The sequence below is a fragment of the Silene latifolia genome, chromosome 9 (assembly GCF_048544455.1).
Source record: "Silene latifolia isolate original U9 population chromosome 9, ASM4854445v1, whole genome shotgun sequence".
Classification (NCBI taxonomy): domain Eukaryota; kingdom Viridiplantae; phylum Streptophyta; class Magnoliopsida; order Caryophyllales; family Caryophyllaceae; genus Silene; species Silene latifolia.
The window spans coordinates 34,411,073-34,433,054 of record NC_133534.1 but is presented as its reverse complement, the minus strand read 5'-3'; the positions used below and the strand labels follow the sequence as shown (position 1 = coordinate 34,433,054).

The window sequence follows — 21,982 nt, the reverse complement described above, 5'->3', positions numbered from 1 at the left end:
TAGCTACCATATTGTCACTTACAGGATTCAATTTAAAAAAATAAACCAAAGTTGTCAAAGAAATAAGGTATTAACTAACTAATTTCTATGTATTTCAAGACTATATATTTTTAAATGGATCAACAACTAATTGCTCGAACAAATATTAACAATACGATAAAAATATCAAAACTAAAACAGATAAACCCGTGAATTTCACGGGTCGCAAACCTAGTTTTATTATTATTAGTAGTAGAATATTTTTGTTAAAATAAAAGATATCCTGTTGAGTTTAATTAGGTAACTACTACTCCGTATATGTTTTAGGGCACTTTCCTAAACTTTTTTCTGAATTAGCTTTAATCAGAGCAAAATAAAATCATGGCGATGGCGGTGCCAAAATTGTTTGATAACAAAGAAACTCCCATCTACTTTCCTAAAAGCATATTGTATATGTGGGAAAGAATTGGATTTTTTATTTACTTATTAACCTCGTTGTTTTTCGATAATTACTATAAATATTTACTTATTGCAGCTGTTGTTAATTTCTTGGTTATTTATTCCCTCTACCTCTACAACTTTCTACGTGATTCTTCGGTAAGTTGTACTCGTATAATTTCTTCCCCTTTTTTCTTGGTTCGCATTATTATTATTTTTTCGCGTTTAGTATTGATTAGTTGTTGCACGTACTTAAATTCTCGATTATTTTCGTTCTTGTTGCTAATTGCTAAACTTGATTAGCATAATAGATAAACTTGATTAGCATAATAGAGAGGCAAGATCGATCCGCCATCAATCACGGCAGGTTAATATATAATCTGACATTGATAAATTTGATTAGCATAATAGAGATGCGGTCGCCCCCTAGACAATGAAAATTTCAAAACTTTAGGTAAAAGTTGTGATTTTTGTAGTTTTACCTATAGCATTATTGATTCACACCAAAAAAAAAAAAAAAAAAAAAAAAAAAAAAAAAAAACCTATAGCATTATTGATTTGCACACTTAGAAACTTTTGACCCCTAATTATAAATCTCGGTCCAACATTCAGGGGGGAACCTAGCTAGTAGCAAGGGGTAGCACTCGTCACCCCAAGTTTGCGAAAAATAGTTAAGATTATTGTTTTTTGCTACCCAAAATTCTTAGAATAGGTCTTAACATATGTATAAAACAATATGAGGAAAATTCGCTAAACAAAATTTTATTTCTAGGTTCGCCCATTGATTATAAAACAAGTTAAAAAAAAATGTTAAGGTAGAACGTAAGGATTAATTTATAGCACTGAGAATTAATTATCAAATTAGAACACGATTTATGAGGTTTTTGTCTACCAACACGGAATATGTGAATTGAAACATGTTTTTTGTTCCAGGAGACTGATTGTAACAAGATGGAAGCAATTAGTGAAGGAGTTGAAAATATTTACCTTTCAGACGGTCAGAGGATGGTGTTAGTAGATCACTTGCATCGGTTGTTGAGAGACGAAGTATCGAAAAGAAAGGAAATTGAGTCAAAGTTGGAGGAGAAACTTCGAGTTGAGAAAGAGAAGATGAATGAGGAGAAAAACAAGCTAAAGCATGAATTTAAGGAAGAAACTATGTCTCTTGTGGAGCAACTTAGGGTTTTGGAGGAGGAAATACAGATAATGGCTAAAGAGAAGAGAGATCTTGTTAAAGAATTCGAGGAGGTATTAGAGAATGTGTCGAAACTAAAACAGCCGTGTAAGCTGATGGAGAAGGCGAGTTACAAGTTAGTATTAAATTCATTGGACTTAAAGATGAAGTGTAAAAGATTGGAGGAAGAAAAGGTTAACTTAGGGATTGAACTCGAGAGGGAAAGATTTAAGGTGTCTGAATTAGAAGAAATGTGTACGAGATTGGAGGAAGATTATCTCGATGAGGAAAGATTGAAGGTGTCGGAACTAAAAGAAATGTATACGGGATTGGAGGAAGTTAATTACAATTTAAGGGATGAGCTCCACAATTGGATTGAGCTCCATAAGGAAAGATTGAAGGTGTTGGAATTAGAAGAAAGGTGTACGAGCTTGGAGGAAGAGAATGGCGATTTAGGGATTGAGCTCGATGAGGAAAGATCCAAGGTATCGGAATTAGAAGAAAAGTGTATGAGATTGGAGGAAGATAACGGCTATTTAGGGATTGAGCTCGATAATGAAAGAGAAGCGAAGAAATCAGCTAGAAAAGCGAGTGAACAGGTAATGGAAGTGCGCGAAATGTTAATGGAAGGGTTGTTGGCGAAAAATACAGAAGATGAGAAAATAAGGAAGCTTAAGGATAAAATCAATAAGAAGTCGAGAATGGAGAAGAAGTATAAGAAGTTGAAAATGGAGAAGAAGATTTGGGAAGTCGAGAGGGAGAAGTTGTTGAATATGCTTGAAAATGAATCAAGGGTTGTTGCGGCGTACAAGGATATGTTAGACAAGGAAGAATGTTTGATGAAAGCGTTTGAGATTGGCAAGTTTGAAGCGTAGTGAAGGAGGAGCCATCAGCCATGGTTAACTACTAATTTACAAAAGTTTGAGACGGTGTCTCATTAAGTTATTAAGAAACCATTATATCGTACTCTTTTATATAATCTAGCTAATTAATTCTACGATTGTTGTTTATGATATAGGAAAGATTGTGTCTTATTAACGGTATCAAGAGCGAACATAATTTTGATAGTCTTTTACATTGGTTTAGTATAGGTTCCATAATAAATTTATATTTTTCGCCTTTTAAGTTTAACTCATTCGAAAAAAATTAGTTGTGCCAACAATCGTACTATTAATTGTTTTTATTTAGGCTGGTGTTGAGCTCGCGGTAAAGCTCACAAATTTGATAGTGAGCACATTTTTTTCAAGTTTGGATGAGTTTTACTTCATGAGGAAAGCCAAACTCATGCTCGTTTAGCCGAACTAAAGTTCTCACTCAAAGAAGTCAACCACTTCTGTTTTACATATGTTTGAATGTATTATTATCGAATCAATTTCAGGAAATCTTATCAACTCAGATTTTAGGATATATATTCCTTGTGTTAAAAAGAGTCCGGATCTATTATAAGTAGGTCATAAAAGATTAAATCAATTTATCTTTGCTGTAGAATGAATTTTCATTCCGCCCCGCCGTCCGATTACAAATGATCATGGGCTAAGCACTGAATGGTCAGTATTGATATCTCAAATTCTCAATCCAAAAAGAAAATACGAACAGGCGATATTATAGTTCTCTATGGGATAGAGTAAAAGAGCCTCAGGAGAACAATCGTGGCGCTATTGGGCAAGCAGGGCCACCACTGATTCACCATAGTGACAATTTGGCCCAGATTTGCAGAGGCTGTCACAGGCCTCATCAATATGCTTTATTTCAAAATATAACGAGGTGAATGCTCTAAAATAATAGCCTTCCATTACCAGCGAAATTGCTCAATACTCCAATAATAGCCTTCCATTACTAGCGAAATTGTTCACAAAACTACTACATCTTCTCCTCCATATCTACAGCCCATGGAATTATCGACATTTCAGCAAAATGAATGACAGATGAGATGATCATTCAAAAGCCCACTGGATCCCCCTCCTCACTTCTTCCTCCTCCTCCGGGGTGTAGTCATTAATGATGTGGAATGTCTCCCTGATTTCCTCTGGGGTTTTTCCTTTCATCATGTTCGCTACTGTTTGGCATGTCAAGTCCAGTAAACCCTTGATGTTCAGATAATTAGCAGCCTGAACAGATAACATTAACTCCTTAATTACATTGACCAGTACACAACTACACATTAGAGGTGATCATGGGTCGGGCCAATGCGGGCTTGGTCCGGGCCCTTCTAACAAAAGCAGTCCATTTGTGTGGGCCGGGCTGGGTCGGCCCAGATGCGTGGGCTTATTTAGCAAGCCCAAACCCGGCCCTTATGGGCTAATGCGGGCTTTTGGGCCTAAATGGGCTTTTTCGGGCCCTAAAATTTACGACTTACCCTAGGAAATAATTAGCGTAATACCTTCAGTTACAACTTTTAAAACATACATAGTGTATAAAATTGCACAAAATATGATGAAATGCATATTAATTGCTCTCTAAAATAAAATAATGACAAAAATCGCCACTTTAGAATGCTTAATCATGCATTCTTAGATATGATTTATGTTATACTTTGTTTTATAAATCTAAAAAAATATATTTGAGTTTGTAAAGAGTTGAGTATAACTTTAACAGGTTTTATTAGAAAAAATATTCATTATTAATAAATATGGGCCGGGTCGGGCCAAAATTTGGGCCAAACGCTTGGCCCAAACCCGGCCCCAAAATATTTTGGGCCTTTTTAGGCCGGCCCATGGGCTTTTTTGGGCCAAAACTAATGGCCCAAGCCCTTCAAAAAAACCGGGCGGGCCGGGTAGGGCCAATGGGCTTGGGCCATTTGATCAGCTCTACTACACATAAAAAGGCACAAGAAAATAAAATCACCACTTACTTCCAAGCCGAGATACTCGTGGAGAAAATCAACCAATGGACTACAAGGTACTATATAATCAAAACAACAATAACTGTGTGTCAACTTTGCTAATTCAAAAACCATAAATTATACTCCCTCCATTACTATAGGTGATTCAGTCGTTTTGCATTCCTCTATGCACTCTTTCTCTTGATGCAATTGTAGATTAATTATGGCTCTTTCTTTCATCCCATACAAACCTTCCTTCATAGTCTACAAGTAAACAAATTCACTATACATTCTACGTAGCAGGAGCATCTTCCTCTTTCCATAACTATATTTAAATTGCTACTTCATGTATTTTAATCACTCTAAGAATACTATTCTTCTCAAAATACTCTATACTTTATTTTAACTACCAATATACACTTGTTAACCGGTAACTATAGGTAAAAAGTAGCGCGGGTCCCACCTTTTACTTTATAACCTATCTTCATCTTCCTCCTCTTGCGTTTTCATTGTTAACCTGTAAATCTGTACAACTACTACATCCCCTCATTTTTCTCCCCTGATTCGCTATTACCTAACTTGCTAAAATATACACAATCCCTAAATTAAATCCCTAATTACATTCATTTCTCACACATCTGACACCCTTCTTATCCTCTCTCTAAAGACACCCTTGTTCAATAGCAGGCTCTTCTTATTACACCTGTGGAGTTTCCCCTGCTAATCATTATTGTAGAGGTTGACACAATGTGCTAGATTTTTTTAGAGTTAGCTTCTGTTCATATCATCTTATATACTCCATATGTACTATGAATTTAACTAAGGCTTCCATTATTGACGCCTAATTTTTAAATGATGGACTCTGCTCATCAATGTTGCATTAGGAATATTATTTTGAACATTTTGCTTTTGCTAATTGAGGCGATTGTTTCAGATCTTTAGTGAATGTTGATAGAGACTAAACTGCAAAATATTGATGATTGATGTACTCTGCTGGAGGAATAGTTACTAGAGACAAAGCTAAAAATATTGATCACTATGTTACTCCGACACTTTACTTAGCTGTCGCGTCGCGTGTCCGACACCTATCGTGTCGACACCCACACGACACTTCGATACTTAATTTTAGACCAAAAAATTGAAAAAATCGCACAAAATAGCCGTATTTGACACTCGACACGTGTCGGACACGACACCCATGTCGGAGAGTTGGGGTAACACAGATTGATCCTTTAGTGAATGCCGTGGGTCAATTAATCCAGGAAATTGATTCATATAAATGGTGTTTTGGAGAAGAAAAGAAAATTAATGGTGTTTAAGGTAGAAGATGAGAAAGAGAAAGGGGTTAAAAAAGAAAGCAACTTGTTTAGCCGGTAACCCTTCCACCTATTCTAATAAAAAGGGAGGGGTGTAAAAGTTGGGAGGCGCATTAGAACTCGTTTGGAGGCCACAAGTCATCAATCATTAATGCACACTTTTTACAGATGATATCATCAATGGGTTTTCTATTTGTACGGCTCTCATCAGGGTAATTCTGTAGGAAACGAACCCTCTTCACTTCCCTTGTCTCCATTTCCTCTCACAAGGACTATTTAATTATATATCCTAATTTCACTCATTAACCTTTTCTTTATCAAGTGAATTTACAACCACACGATTGAGCTCAAAATTTAATACGGACCATTAATAGGTAATGGACCTTCATGGCTCCTAATGTTCATGGATCCTTAGTTCCTTACTCAATTTTGTAACTGTCCCAAAGGACTGGTGACCGAGTCAAATAACAGTCTTCTATATGGAATCATATTCTATATGGTTATAAACTTATAATTATATCTAACACGATTCAAACATAAGTTTTAGATTCACAAAACCCAGGCTTCAAGTTAACAACATATCAAAACCCAAACTTACTCTGAGCCCACAAACGGAGACCACTTCAGTGATATAAAATACCATTCCTATACAGGAAATTCTCTACATGTACCAGGTTCAACACAAATCAAACAAACCCTATAGAATCCCGGATACAATTGTATTTCGACACAAATCAAACAACCCCCAAAGAATCCCGGATACAGTTGTATTACATATCACAAACAACACATACATACGTTGTACTAGAAACAAACAACAACCACCTTATAATTTTGAATGGAATACATAAAATTAAAACTAGGTATAATGTCACTACAAATAAACAAACAAATATTCATTCAAGTTTCAACAGATACGAATTGCATAAAAACTTAATCAAACATGAGTTAATTTCACATCTGGGAGTGCTAAAATCGCCTTAGGTACGAAAACAAACCCGGAAACCTCGACAAAACACCAAATATCCAACCTTTACAAGTAAAACGAAAGAAAATAGAGAGAGCAAGCATATATGATATACCCCCGCTAAAAGGGTATTATAGTCAACTTGAACAGGAAAAAAGAGTAGGCACATACCAACATAATATCAAAGAGAGTATCCTGATCGACTTTAGCAAATTCAGCATCCCATTTCTTAAGTTGATCAGCAGGAGAAGTAGTATCCGAAGGAGTATAAGTATATGAAGCTTCAACATGCTTTTCACAGTACTCAATTACCTTATCTAATATGTATGCAGTAATATTAGGAAGTGGGATTGCGTTATCAGCACAATCATCTTCAATCATGTGTTTGATTGTTTGAGATTGTAATGCAACTGCCTCTTCCACCTCGAACTCCTCGTCATCTGATGATTTCAGCACGATTTTCTTTGTTTCTGTTGCACCTGAAGACAATGATAATTCAATTGCGGCCGCCATTGCTTCTGTTGCAGTTGGAGACGATGATACTTCAATTGCGGTCGCCATTGTTTCTGTTGCAGTTGAAGACGATGAGCCTTCAATTGCAGCCGCCATTGTTGGGGTTTAGAGTTTCGATTGGAGTGAATTAGGGTTTTGTGTTGTTGTACTTCGACTGGAGGGGGTTGTGAATTGCGAGGAGAAATTGAGGGGTTTCTGGTTGAATTTTAGATCTCGGCCTGTTACTTTGACCGGGCTTGGTCGCGGAAATGTAAAAAAAAATGGTTAATGGATAAGGAAAACACGGTCTGCTAAATTAATAGACGGGCATGAACTAAATAAAATATTCAAGGACAGCCCGCTAGTGCTAAGAGTGTAATTTTCGGGCAAGTAGCAAATACACTCCAAATGTTTACGCCCATGTGCAATATAGTCCTAAACGTTTCGCAGCGTGTAAATTGGCCCTATAAGTTTGATATAGTGTGCAATAAAATCCACTTAACTATTTTCCTATCAATTGTTCACCGAAAAAGATGAAAGAGACACCGGAGAAAGGCATTGACAAAGTAGACAGCAAATCAAAGGTCTTTCATAGGCAAAGTCATAACGAAAAGCTTGGCAATTAACGTCACAAATTGGCCTAAAACGACGACGACCGCACGGCAACCTTCGCATCGCCTCTCTCACCGACGGCCTCATCTTCACTCCGCAGGTCGCCGGTGAGAACCACCTATCTTTATCTTTGGATTTTACCGGTTAATCTTAATAAGGTCAGGGAATGTTCTGAATCTTCCTCTTAGTTTTAATTTCTCTCAATCTTTGTTTTGTTGGTGTATCAAACCTTGTCGGTGTTATAATCTCAGTAGATGGAATATCAATTTCCGCTTCTTAATCTTTGTGATTTGTTTGTTGTGGATGATAATGGGGTCGATGATGATGACCTTGCTAAGTTGCTTATGGAATTGGGGGTACCTTCCATCTCCAATGTCCATTTGGTGAAAGATAGGGGTAACTCCCTTTTCAGGGAAGGGGATTTCGTTTTGGCTGCTCGTCACTACACTCAAGCCATTAAACTTGTATGCTTCCTAGGACTTCCACCCGCACACGACCAGCCCGTAGCCACTTCCCCGTGCCTCTCCCTTGTCCTTAATTTAGCTGTTTGTGAGTTGAAGTTGTCCCACTATAATCGGGTTTGCTGTTACTGCACTTTTGTCTTATCTTTTGATCCGACCAATGTTAAGGCCCTATATCGTAGGGGTCTGGCCTTTAAGCATTTGAATCTACTCTCCGAGGCTATTGACGACTTTGAACATGCTGTAAAATTTGAACCACATAACAATGATGTTAATCGAGAACTCCTTTCCGTGGCCGATCTCCTACTTTTAAATGTTAATGGGAAACGGGTTGTTTATCCTTTTAACCCTTTGTCCTCCGACAAGAAAGGCAAGAAACCTCTGCGAGTTAATGATGGGGTTGAAAAGTTTGCAATCCCTGTTGATTTGGACATACCGTCTTGTAGTAAAGTCCCTTTGGTTATAGATGATGTTTCTCCTACTCATGCTGAAATTGCAACTAGTTCTGATATTATTATTGATTCCGAAAGCCCTTATGCATCTGGAACTCGTGCTGCCATTATTATGGACTCTGATAAACTGATTACTACTCCTGGTTCTGATATTGATATTATTATGGAATCTGAAAACCTTAATGAGGCTTGTCCGGCTTCGCCCGCTAAGGATGATTGTAATCCCTCCACTTCTTTTACCTCAAGGCCTGCAAATTTCTCCTTCTCCAACAAAAAGCATCCTAATAAAAATTTGCGTTTTGTCGCCCCAAGATTATGAGAATTTATTACTCGGGAGGGATCTTCTTTTTTTCCATCCAAGATCATTGTCGTCCTTGAGGGTTCGTCCCCTCATCTCTACAAATTTTATTTCGACGGGAACTCCCCATGAAAATTTTTCAAGGGAAGCAGCAGTTCCCATTCCTTATCCTTTTCATGAAGAGAACCATCAGCTTTCGCATTTGGGATCTGAGAGCGTTGAGTTGGGTCATGAGGAGGCTGTTTCACATATTGCCAAAAAGAAGCGGCTTTCATCTGATTCCTCTTTTGTTAGCAAGGTATCCACGGTTCAGTTTCAATTTGTGGCCGTCAAAGTCAAAGAGAATTCGAGCATGAACTCGAGCATGAAGTGTTGTCGCAAGGTGGAGCATTCCATTCGTAAGGGTTGAATGGTTAGGTCTACTCCTAATTTGGAGAAGAGATCATCAGTTTCTGTCAATCGCTTACCTTTTTTTTGCAGGTACACAGATTTGGTTGTTGCAGGTAAAAGGAGGACTAAGCGTAAGGAAGCCGACTTGCTTCCGTTCGAGGACTATTATCATCCACCGTTTAAGAAGTATCGTAGTTCAGTTTCAGTTAGTGTCGCTTGTAATTTTCGTTCAGTTAGTTCGATTTCTACTTGCTTAGGGGTATCTAATTCCCCTATGTTTGTTTTGTAATTTGCTTTGTTGTTTCGTTGTTTCGAACTCTATGTATACTCCTTTTTATAGTCTAAATAAAATAGTACACCTTTGTCAAAAAAAAAAAGACGACGAATTTGGGGAAATATGCTTGACTGACTACGTCGGGTTGCTTGATAGTGTCATAAAGAGTCGGGTCAAATGAGTGTTCTTAGCACTACTCATGTGTTTAATAAGGGTCTTTAAGTATGTTTATGTTAATAATTGATTCTCAATTGCCGGGGCTATGATCGTGGTGTATTTAGACTTGCTCGAGATTGACCAAGTGAACAAGATCATGTCCGAGTTATGTCACAAGTCAAGGGAAGGCAAGAAGGACCTTGGAAGCAACAAAACAAGCATCAAGGCGGATTTTAGAAAGAAGTGATCAGGCATTTTGGCAGTCTGTCATTTGCCACAGCAGTCTGCCATTCAACCGGCAGTCTGACATTTAGCCGGTAGTCTGTCGTTGTGCTGGACTAGGATTTGTTGCTCTGCTTTTTGACGTAAATGAAGGCCCGTTCCGTGCTTACCCTAGGATTTCGTGCAGCACTATATATACCCCAATATTTGAGAACAAAATAATCTTTTTGGCTTGACTTTTAATCTTGTAATAATTAGACCTTAATCATTTTCTATTTTCATTGTAATATTTCCACAAAAATTGGGTTGTAATCAAACTATGGTTGGCTAAGTCTTTCATCTTGGTGTATTTTCTTTCAAAGTCATCAACTTTGGTATTGTAAAACTCTTTACTCTCCTTTAAAGTTATCTAATACTCTTTCCTTGGGTTTAGTTCTTATGTTGAGTGAATGAATGTGTGGTTTTAGAAATTGTTAATTTGATAGTTAATTCTAGCATTTAGCAACCTAGTATTATAGTTATCAGTGTTGGTAGTTGATTAGAAGGTAGGACATTGAAGATGAAGATAAGACGACAACTATAATTGCAACAATCGGCAATGCTAGATTGAAATCCCCGCTGACAGCAAAAATTAGGGTTTGAGGTGATGATTTGAGGGAAAATGGTAGATGTTTTTTTGGACTTTATTTGCACTTATTGAGCAATTTATTCGAAAATAAGTGTTATTGACTTCATCTTTTTCACACTGCTAAACGTGTGGAGCTAAATGTTTTAGCCTTTTAGGGTGTATTTGCTACTCATACACCCAAACCGACTCACTGAATGTTAAAACTACTTGTATACTGTATTCTCAATTCTCATCTTTGCTGTAGAATGAAATTTCATTCCGCTCTACCTTCCGACTACAAATGATGATGGGCTAAGCTCCTAATTTTTCGCATAAAACTACAGCGTAGCCTCAGGAGAAATCGTGGGTACAGAGGGCTATCATCGTAGCACAGATTTGCAGAGCCAGTCACAGGCTTCATCCATATGCTCTATTTCAAAATATAACAAGGTAAATGCGGAAAAAACAAGAGATTAAAACGGAGTTGATACTCTAATAATAGGCTTGCATTACTAGGGAAATTGTGCACAAACTAACACACGAGTCAAATGCATCGAAGATATAATGCATCGAAGATATACGTACTAAAGTCTAAAGCCCAATAAACATCTAGTCCACCATATCAACAGCCCATGGAATTATAGACATTTCAGCAAAATGGATGACAGATGAGATGATCATTCGAAAGCCCACTGGTTCTCCCTCCTCACTTCTTCCTCCTCCTCCGGGGTGTAGTCATTAATGATGTGGAATGTCTTCCTGATTTCATCTGGGGTTTTTCCTTTCATCATGTCCGCTACCGTTTTGCAGGTCAAGTCCAGTAAACCCTTGATGTTCAGATAATTAGCAGCCTGAACAGAAAATATTAACTCATTAAATACATTGACCTAGTACACGAAAAGGCACTAGGGAAAGAAAAAACAGTATGAACTAGATACTAACCACAAGAACAAGAACAATGAGATAATTTGCTAAATAGCCGGAAAAGCATTTATGCAACTATCAAGTGAATAGAAGAACCTTAAAACAACAAAATAAAAGTACCACTTTCTTCCAAAGCCAAGATACTTGTGGCAAAAATCAACCAATGGACTACCAGGTACAAAATCAGAACAACAATAATTATCTTTGCAAACATGCCTTAACTTAGCAATTCAAAAACCATAAATCATACTCCCTCCATTGGTGATTGAGTCGTTTTGCATTCCCTTATGCACTCGCAATTGGAGATTATCGGATATAAAACCCCCCCTTCATAGGTCTACCGTAAACAAATTCACTATACATTCTACGAAGCACGGGCATTTCCCTCTTTCCAAAGCTATATTTAAATTGCTAACTAATGTTATTATCAACCTAAGACTTGAAACAATTTCTTAACAAGTGTGCATTTTTTTCAACAAAAACAGATTATAAAGAATAATATTAGGAGATTTAGAACTCGTTTCGAGGACACGACCTACAAGTCCCCAATCATTAATGCACTCTATTTATCTATGATCTCATTAACGGTTCTTAACTGTCCAAAAGGGCTGGTGATCGAGTCAAACATTAATAATTTTTAGAATCGCAACAAAGCCAGGCTGCAAAACCCAAAATTACTCCAGGACCACAAACACAGACACTGGAAGTTCAACACAAATCAAACCGACCATATAGAATCTCAGATACAATTGTACTCCCTTTGTGACGGGTATTTTAATCAAATTCAAACAAATGATAGGGACAAAGGGATTATTACATATCACAAACAAACAATCTTATAATTTTAAATGGAAAGCAAAATTAAAACTAGGGCTGATGTCATTAACAAATATTAATTGAACACATACAAATTGAATAAAAATTTAATCAAACATCAATTAATTTCACATCTGCAAGTGTTAAAATTCGCCATAAGAACTAAAATAACCCCGAAAACAACAGAATTAACAGTAAAACCCAAAACGATCCAAACTTTGTCAAGTCAAACAAACAAAGTAGAAAGAGCAAGCAAATGCCCCCACTAAAAGGGTATTCTAGTCAAGAACAGAGAATTCCCTAATTATTCTGCGAGACGGTCTCATTGTAATTTTATTGTGAGAACCCGGGCACAATACAATTATAGACAATCAAGAACAGGAGAACAACACATTAACATAAACTAGAATCCCTAATTTTATTGTGAGACCTCGAGACTCAAACAAACATCATTAAAATCAAGAAAAAACAACAGTCGGAAAACGAAAAAAGATACAAACTTTAGTAAAAATAAAGAATAAAAACAAGAAATAAAGAGTAGAACATACCAAAATAAGATCAAAAAGAGTATCATGATCAACTTTCATAAATTCAGTATCCCACTTGTTAAGTTCATCATTAGAAGAATTAGTAATAGAAGGAGTATAAGTATCGGAGGAATTCTTGTTATCACCATCTTCAACATGCTTCTTACAGTACTCAATTACCTTAGCCAAGATTTTAGCAGTAACATTAGGAAGCGGAATCGCATTATCAGCACAATCATCTTCAATCATGTGTTTGATTGTTTGAGACTGCAATGCAACAGCCTCTTCCACCTCGAAATCTTCGTTATCTGATGATTTCAGCATGATTTTCTTTGCTTCTGTTGTTGGTACAGAAGCAGATGATGATGCTTCAATTGCGGCCGCCATTGTTGTGAGTTCGGTGTTTTGATTGGAGTGAATTAGGGTTTTGTGTTGGACAAGACTAGAGGGCGTTGTGAATTGTGAGGAGAAACTGAGGGGTTTATGGTTGTATTTATAGTGAATTAATTAGAGAAGCTTTCCATATTTTTTGTACTTTCAATCTTTCCTAAGAAGCTTCTCTGCGTTTCCGATTTTCAAGTAGGTTATATTTTACCTCTTTGGATCAATTTAGTTTTCTTATTTAGGATATGAAAGCCCAATACAATACAAATTACGGAGTAGAATTTAACGGTGGATAATTGGCGTCATTCAGAAAAATAAATTCCGAGTTCGATTAATCTGACCTTTTTCTTTTGTGGTCAAGTCCTTAGATTTTGACTCGTTTTGAAAATAGGTTTATATTAAACTAGATTTTGTGCTCGTGCGTTGCACGGGTTTCAAATTTGACATTCCTCTAATTGTTTAGACCTTTTAATATCATTTTGAATTATACGTAAAAGTTGTATTTCAATTATCTTTTCAAAAAATTATCTTATTAATTTTATATAAGATTAAGAAGTACGTTTACGTAAGGATTCTAGGAATAGGAATTACAATTTGTTAGAATAAGAGGATAATTACAAATTATTTTAAAGTTTTATCTTTAAGTTTTCACTTTTTAAATTTATAGATAGATTTTTTAATGGAATATAATTTAGTAATTTGTAAATCAAGTTAGTTATCCGCAAAACACCATATAGTTATAGTAAATGAATTAAACTTTCATTGAATGCTTTGCTTATCACCCAAATACTTAGCTCAACAATTGTCATCACCTCATTATACAATGTAAACTCCTCAAAAGTGCAAGTCGTTTACCTTACTATGTTGTTTATCCCCATTGTTATCTCCATATCAAATTAATAAATTAAATGTACAAACCCCTCAAAGTGCAATGATCCACGACTAATAGATAACTTGTTACTCCTTATTAATGATTTAAAATGTTGTTTATTTCTTCCTTGTTACTCCTTATTAATGATTTAAAATGTTGTTTATTTCTTCCAGTTGTAAGGTTCCATAACATTATTCAGTGTTCGTCTAACAAATATTAAAACTTAATGAAAAATAAGGAATAAAATAGTGATTGTCAACAATGTAATTATTAGAAAAATATTAGAAAGATAATTATTTGATCATTTGATCAACTTTCTGCATAATTTAGTAAGACTAATACAACTTTTATAGTTTTTTCGCTTCATTTAAATGAATTTTATACATTTGTTTAATATATGTGAGATATATTTTAATCAAATTTATGGAATTCATTGAAAGAAGGGAGTATATTCCATTGTCCCTCGGCCTTATCAACCAAACTAACACAAAAAATAGGAAGTTGAGAATCATAAATACTGATCATACCAACCTTTTTGAAACTCTTTATAGTGTCTGTATCAGTATGTGATCATTCATTAAAACTAAATACTACAGATTATTCGTACTCCCTCCTATTCACTATATTCTTCCCCTTTCCTTTTTGCACAAGAAATAAGAAAGTGAATTTGGACCACACAAAACACACTACCCCACATGCAATTTAATTTGGACCACACAAATCAACACATAAAAGGAAATAGGGAAGAAAACCTGAATAATCCGAATAAGGAAATAGGGAAGAATATAGTGAATATGAGGGAGTATTTGTTAGTGTTTGTTTTGTGTTAGAATCTTAATCTTATAGGCTTTGCATGTGAACGTACCCATCCTTAAGCAAGGAGTATGTGTTTGTAGGCAATTCTAACCATGCTATAATTCTAAGGATTATTTAATGGGAATACTCCAAACTACTCCCTCCATACCACACCAATGGTAACATTGAATTTTTCACATTTGTCGAGATACGTTTTGCAACGTGAATAGCTTTAGTTACACATTATTAAAAATTATAAAAATTTGATATTATTATAGCATTCATGATGATAAATCAAACAAGATCTCACATGACTATATTTTGTCTTATAGATTAAGAATAATATCGAAGATTCCCTACGATCATGAATAGTGCCAAGATTCTCAATGTTACCATTGGTGTGGTATGGAGGGAGTATTTGGGTGCTTCTCAAAATACTCCGAACTCTAATTTAACTACCAATATACCCAACTTTTATATCCTTTCTCTTTGATTAGAACAGGTGGGAAGGCTACTGGTAAACCGGTTTCTTTCTTTTTAACCCTCTCTTTCTTGTACTATCCCCATCTTCTTTATTATGTACACTGATTTTTTAGTACCCTTATTTTTTTGTATAAAGAATGTGCAGACCAAAATTTCCTAAACTCATCCATCCTTTTCGCCCAAAATCTCAAAACCCTCTTCAATTCACATTCGTAACCTAATCATCAAAGCAAGAGAACCAAACATTCTCTTATATTACCATTACGACTCATTGATTTTGTATAATATATTGTTGTATCCCTTGAATTTTTGCAATACAATTATGATGCACAACCTAATTTACTTAGCCACCAATATACTACTTCAAATTTAACAAAAAACGAAAACAAAATCCAATTCACAAATTCAACATTGAAATCAAAAGGGTGGGTCAATCTGGACTCCCACAAAGCATAATTAACAACGAATTCTTCTTGATTGTGTAGTACAGAATGTCTGTGAGAAAGTATGCAGAGAGAGAGAGAGAGCTATTTCATCCCTGGTATTATTTGGGCTATATCAATGCGGGTTTGAGAAAGTTGAATCGGGTATGAGTGGTTGTGGAAGTGGGTTTTATGCAGAGAGCTATGGACCGATTTATGTGATGGATCAGTGTGAAGGAGATTTGGTTGGGACTGATTGTGAGGATTATGTGAATACTGTGTTTGAAAGGGTGAAAGTTGAGGGTGAGGAAATAATAAAGGGAGAGGAGAGCGAAGAAGTGGACAAATTTTGGAAAAAAAAATTCCAGGTTAAAAGAAAGGGGTCAAGAGGAGGGAGATGAAGATGCTTATTAATTTAATCTATGCTAACTCAATAATCTTAATGTATAAATAAATTGGAACACCAATATCTATTTCCTTCTATCATCTTTATTGATGAGATTGATTCAATTGCTCCTAAAAGAGAAAAGACCAATGGCGAGGTTGAGAGGCGAATTGTTTCGCAGCTTCTAACCCTTATGGATGGACTGAAGTCACGTGCCCACGTCATTGTCATGGGGGCTACTAATCGTCCCAACAGCATTGACCCTGCGTTGAGAAGGTTTGGTCGATTTGACAGGGAAATAGATATTGGTGTTCCTGATGAAGTTGGACGACTTGAAGTTCTCCGTATTCACACAACGAACATGAAGCTTTCAGAAGATGTTCGTATGACTGACTATTTATTTGTAAATGCAGCATGGAGAATAACCCTTTTTGGATTACTCAGAAATCCCAGGCAATAGATTCTATCGAATTCATCGTGTTTTACAGTAGATCGAACAGTCGATATGATAATGACCTCCCTCTCTTGTCCCTGAAATTGCTCAACGCTACCAATTTTGATATTCGTGATCCCTGAGGTTATGATGGTATATATAGCCATATAAGTTTATGATTTTCCACCGGTACATAACTTATAAAACTCTATTAGATAGAATTTGCACAAATATTAGATAAAATTTGCACAAATATTGGGGATAACTATTAAAATAGAATTTGCATAAATATTGAGATAATTATAGATAATATTATCTTAAATAAAAATTAGTTAGGTAATTTTAAAAAATTGGAGTCTCTAGAATTGCCTGAAAAAAGCCTCTTTTATATATATACTAGATTTAATGCCCGTGCGATGCACGGGCCTAATTGTAAGATTCTATCGAGCATGTGCTTATGCTTATATAGTTCATAATTGTTCTAGCATAGTTCTAGTATTGTATATTACCTAGAGTTGGCATAAAGGGCCGCGGGCCGGTGGGCGGCACGGCCAGGCACGGCCCACAGCACGGCACGGCACGGCCCGACGAGAAAATCGAGGAAGCACGGGCACGGCACGAATGGGCTTTGAACGGGCTCCGACGCGATTTTCATCAAAAATTCGTGCCTAGGCACGACACGGCCCAGGCACGGTGGAGCCCGACACGCACCAGGCACGACGGGCTTGGCACGGCCCGACACGAAGAATGACCCGTTTATTATTATTTATTAAATAAAAAGTACAGTAACATTTAACAAAATATATATTTAAGCCATTAATCATCATTTATTAAACTAAAAGTACACTAATATTTAATAAAATATATATTTAACCATTAATCATCATTTATTAAACAAAAAGTACTAAAAATATATCAATTATATAACTTTTTTATTTAAATAAAAAAAAAGATATTAAAGCACATGGGCCGGCCCACGAACAAGGCACGAAAAGCCCATGGGCCAGGCACGGCCCGAGCACGAAAATGGCCGTGCCTTGAGCGGGCCGCGGCGTAGGTTTGGATCAGTGGGCCTGGCACGGCACGGCCCGAGGAGCCCAATATCCGTGCCTGGGCCGGGCCAATTTTTGGGGAAGGCACGGTGGGCCGGCACGCGGGCTGGCCCAACACGGCCCATTGCCTACTCTAATATTACCTTCGTCTCATTTATTTGTTTATCTTTAATTATTGTGAGGGTTATTTTTAATTAATGGTAAACAAATGATTGCGTCAAAGCGAGTGAATAACTTTCTAGTTTACTAAGTAAAGTAATTTGACTATTTATTTGAATTATATACCTACATTATTTTACTCTTAAATAGTTAAATCTACCATATTTCATGTGGAAAAGTGGAACTTCACATCTTCAAGTTAATCCTAATGCTGGCCTGCTAGGACACTCCAATAATTAAATAAAAAATTAATAATTTCTACGCATATTTGTATAATCTAGTGGTAAGAAGTAACTCCAAGTAAGTACAATGACAAATAGGTTACGTATTGTGTTTTGAAATTTTGTTTTTCTTTATTTTCGTTTTCTACCCTCTGTGGCAATATGTGGGAGTAATATTCCTTGTTTTTCTCAAACTATGTAAAGATTACATTCACAACTTAATTGGTTATTATGCATATACTTTCTGATGTGAATGAGCACAATTAAGTCTCCCGACTCCTGAGAGACTTTCTTTCATTATATTAGTGAGAGACAATCAATAAACAAAGTAAGAATTAATTAAAAATAAAAAATGAAATTAAATGAAAATGATAAACTATCTATTATGAGAGAGGTCTATCACTAACATTAATGAGAAACCGTCTCTCAAAAGTTTTTTTGAAGACCGATTAAGACTACCAACTTCACTATTAATCGAGCTTTATTTCAATTTGGTAAAATCTGGGATTGGCAAACACGCTTGTCTCTTTAAATGAGAGTATATGTCAATTTCTATTTTTTATTGAGTTTACCTATGTTCTATTTATCTACTTCTTTCACCCCGATAATTTATTTACCTATTTTATTTTGGGTGTCTCGATCAATTAGTTACCTTTCTATTTTATGAATATTATCTTTGTCATGCAATTTAATACTCCACCCTTGATTTAGCTCTCTTGTCATTCTATAATGAGTCTCATCCTCCTTTATAAATATGATGAGCAAGAGAAAAATGGGATTTAGGTTAATATTTTTAAATTTTAGAGGTCGACACATACTCCCTAATAAAATTAACTTTTTAATCTTTATTTTGCTCATTAGATGAAATAGAATCCTCTCATAGCTGTATCTAACATAATATAATGTAATTGCTAAATGGTTACTCCGTATATTGTTTTCTATTATATTATATTGTATTTTTTGTTTAGGTTTTGGACCTCTGATCAAATCAATAGCTGGCTTTTAAAAATATACAATTACGGTTGACGTGGAATTTGTCTATAGCGAGAATGAATACATGAGTACGTTGAGTAATTATTAGTCGTAGAGCAACACTATACTTTAACTAAACATACGTCGTCAATGTGATTAATATATAGCTTACTGGTAGTATTTGAAGATGTACTTACCTTAATTTTCAATTAAAGGAAATTTGTTTACACAATCTCTAGAATAAGACGGTCATACGGTCACACATGTAAGATAATTGTTCTTATTTGTAAGAAAATCATTACTCACATTAGATGATGGTCTTTTTATCAAAAAAATAAATGTCTTTGCGCGGTTTTGAATAAGAGAAAGAAGCACTGTGGTATGTCTTTTTGCAAATAATTACAGATCTATTTAATGTTTTTTTACCTACGTATTATATTATGTCATCCATTTATTTGCACTAAAATTTTTAGTATGGAGCAAAGTTCATCACAATATTGTGTTTTTAATGTTTGATTTACCTGGTTAAACTTAAAAGTAGGCTAATATAATTGCAAAAGGACGACGATACGGCGCCACCCGGTGGCGTTGAATCTCGGCACCACCCTAATTAAAGAAAAAGAGAAAATACAAAATACAAAATATATTTTCAATTTTGCGCCAAATACTTAAGGGTAAACATGTAAAATATATGTGAGTGAATTTAGATAGCAAGATCTATATAAAAGTTATCAAATTGTTTCCTCCTCTGTACATCACATATGGAGTATTAATCTTCATTAATTCATAAAGATTTGATCAAAAAGAAGATGAATTCACTCGCATATTACCAGAAATTATAAGTTCGAAATTTTTCGTTCATTGTTTGGTTGCCAATGCCAAAAAATTTCATTTCAAAATGGCATAAATGTTGACAGACCGCCATAAACAGTAATTTACATGGTTAAACTCGATAAAAGTTACACTATATAATATGGAGTATCAAATTAATTTGAGACGGATTGTTGATAATAATATCATAAACTTGACCGGGATGTGAATTGGAAAGTGTAATCTTTGAGTTGTAGGTTAAGTTAAAAAGAGTTGGTCTCACATTGTATTAATTTTAAGATTGTGATAAAAAAATTATCGACATCACGGATATACTCCGCATAATGCAATTGATATAAATCGATTCGAATTCAATTCGAGGAACTTGTTTATAACGACTACCTTCTTGTATATGACAAAGTTCTGCAAATAAAAAATAATAAAGTACTCCGTAGCAGCCATATCATTAATCTTCATTTTTTCTACAATCGCGATTTTATTTATACTTTCGAATTACGGAACTGTGAAATTTTTGTCAATGTTGATATTTCTTAGGAACAAGCAATGCATCCATGGAAGCATGAAACTGTGATATTTGTTTTTACATTTCAGATTTTGGTGGAGCAAATATAGCAAACGAACAACTGATTCATGGGTGTTGATTGGATAATTGGATTTTTTATATGTTATTAATTGCATTAGTTAATTCCCAAATTACCCTTTAGTTAAAATTTGTTTGAAAATCAAAATTTCAAGGTGGGAAATGAAATATTCAAAGTATTTTACGATTATACCCTCGGTGACACTAAATTTCAGTGTCACCGGGTGGCGCTATCTCATTTTCCATTGCAAAAAATCACTTTCTACGGTTCTACACTTCTACCATCATTAATGGCTTAAAGTGGTGGTGACATTATTCCGGATTAGTAATTTTTTGTTACACACTCATTAAATGAAAGGTCTATATGTTTACTACTCACTTTATTGAAAACATTGAGAAATTAAGTACTTCACTAATTTTGCAGCAAGTATAACTACGATAGCTCATGACACGTCAAAACTATGTACGTAATTCTTTGTTGTTTTCTTTTGCTCATTTGGGGTTGTGGCTGAATATACTGTCGATATGATTAGTAGATAAAGTTCTTTCAAAGTGTAAATAATGGTCCAAATTAAAGGATTTCATAATTTTGCAGAAGTGATTTGTAGTCATTACCATTTAATTCGATTAAGTAGCTTGAAACATACTATTGTAACTTGGAGATCGCACAAAAGCATTAACACAAATAGGTAAGGTGGTGTCTAATGGAGAAGGTATTATATGACATATTTAGATACTCTCATATTTTAGGATGAAACCTTCCTTGTGTTTTCAGCCGAGTGCTCTGTCTCTCCTCCATTTGAATGTGGTCTAACCCGTTTACATAGTCTAATACTCCCATCGGCTCAATCAAAGATAAATTAATGACTACACCAAATGAAGTCTTACATAAACTTATTCAAAGCTATTAATCAAAAATATTCAAACACAATATACAACCGTAAAAAATTCAAATACTAAGGTTAGAGCAGGAACATAATGCAAAACACTATGAATATTTGGAAATCACTTGAAATAATGCTGGTCGGCTACTATAACATACCTTTGAGCAATGTAAGTGTACACCTTCTTCATCTGCATGCAACAATTTTCCAAAAACATGACCAGCAACAGAAAACAAAAAAATATCATATTTGGGAATTGAGATACAAAACACAAAAAAGTTGGCACTATAGAACAAACATTCAGCTGGAGTAATACAGAGTACTAAGAAGTACAATCACGATTCACCACATAAGTAATCACCATGAAAATTACGTACACGCAATAAAAGTGACAAAAACAACAAACTGGGAAAAAAATAGGGTAAAAATATGATACGTTTATACATACAAAATTTCTCTTTATATACTTGAGGTAGTGTTTGTGTTAGTTTAGGAGTTGGAGTTTATCAAGTGCATGTATATGAATACAATTAGGTTGCTTCCTGCAAACCCTATCTAACCCATACAACAACAACAATACCTAG

General features: G+C 35.3%; 3 protein-coding genes across 3 annotated transcripts; 1 reads left to right on the top strand and 2 right to left on the bottom strand.

Moving 5' to 3' along the window:
* Nucleotides 1-314: 314 nt before the first annotated feature.
* On the top strand, nt 315-2,710 carry LOC141602583 (uncharacterized). Its single transcript, XM_074422791.1, has 2 exons — nt 315-576; nt 1,351-2,710. Exons 1-2 carry the CDS (start codon nt 361-363, stop codon nt 2,464-2,466), a joined length of 1,332 nt encoding a protein of 443 aa, XP_074278892.1. The 5' UTR covers nt 315-360; the 3' UTR covers nt 2,467-2,710.
* A 324-nt stretch (nt 2,711-3,034) lies between these two features.
* Nucleotides 3,035-7,497, bottom strand: LOC141599544 (SKP1-like protein 1A). Its single transcript, XM_074419579.1, has 2 exons — nt 6,867-7,497; nt 3,035-3,699 (listed from the first exon to the last, which is right to left on the bottom strand). The coding sequence occupies exons 1-2, from the start codon at nt 7,302-7,304 to the stop codon at nt 3,526-3,528; spliced, it is 612 nt and encodes a 203-aa protein (XP_074275680.1). The 5' UTR covers nt 7,305-7,497; the 3' UTR covers nt 3,035-3,525.
* Nucleotides 7,498-11,143: 3,646 nt separating this feature from the next.
* LOC141599543 (SKP1-like protein 1A) lies at nt 11,144-13,597 on the bottom strand. Its single transcript, XM_074419578.1, has 2 exons — nt 12,948-13,597; nt 11,144-11,510 (listed from the first exon to the last, which is right to left on the bottom strand). Exons 1-2 carry the CDS (start codon nt 13,311-13,313, stop codon nt 11,337-11,339), a joined length of 540 nt encoding a protein of 179 aa, XP_074275679.1. The 5' UTR covers nt 13,314-13,597; the 3' UTR covers nt 11,144-11,336.
* Nucleotides 13,598-21,982: the final 8,385 nt, after the last annotated feature.

Coding starts and splice junctions, on each gene's coding strand:
- LOC141602583 (XM_074422791.1), top strand. CDS start 361: ATGGCGATGGCGGTGCCAAAATTGTTTGATAACAAAGAAACTCCCATC. Junction 577..1,350: donor ACTTTCTACGTGATTCTTCG/GTAAGTTGTACT, acceptor TTTTTGTTCCAG/GAGACTGATTGTAACAAGAT.
- LOC141599544 (XM_074419579.1), bottom strand. CDS start 7,304: ATGGCGGCTGCAATTGAAGGCTCATCGTCTTCAACTGCAACAGAAACA. Junction 3,700..6,866: donor CTCTCTTTGATATTATGTTG/GTATGTGCCTAC, acceptor TTATCTGTTCAG/GCTGCTAATTATCTGAACAT.
- LOC141599543 (XM_074419578.1), bottom strand. CDS start 13,313: ATGGCGGCCGCAATTGAAGCATCATCATCTGCTTCTGTACCAACAACA. Junction 11,511..12,947: donor CTCTTTTTGATCTTATTTTG/GTATGTTCTACT, acceptor TTTTCTGTTCAG/GCTGCTAATTATCTGAACAT.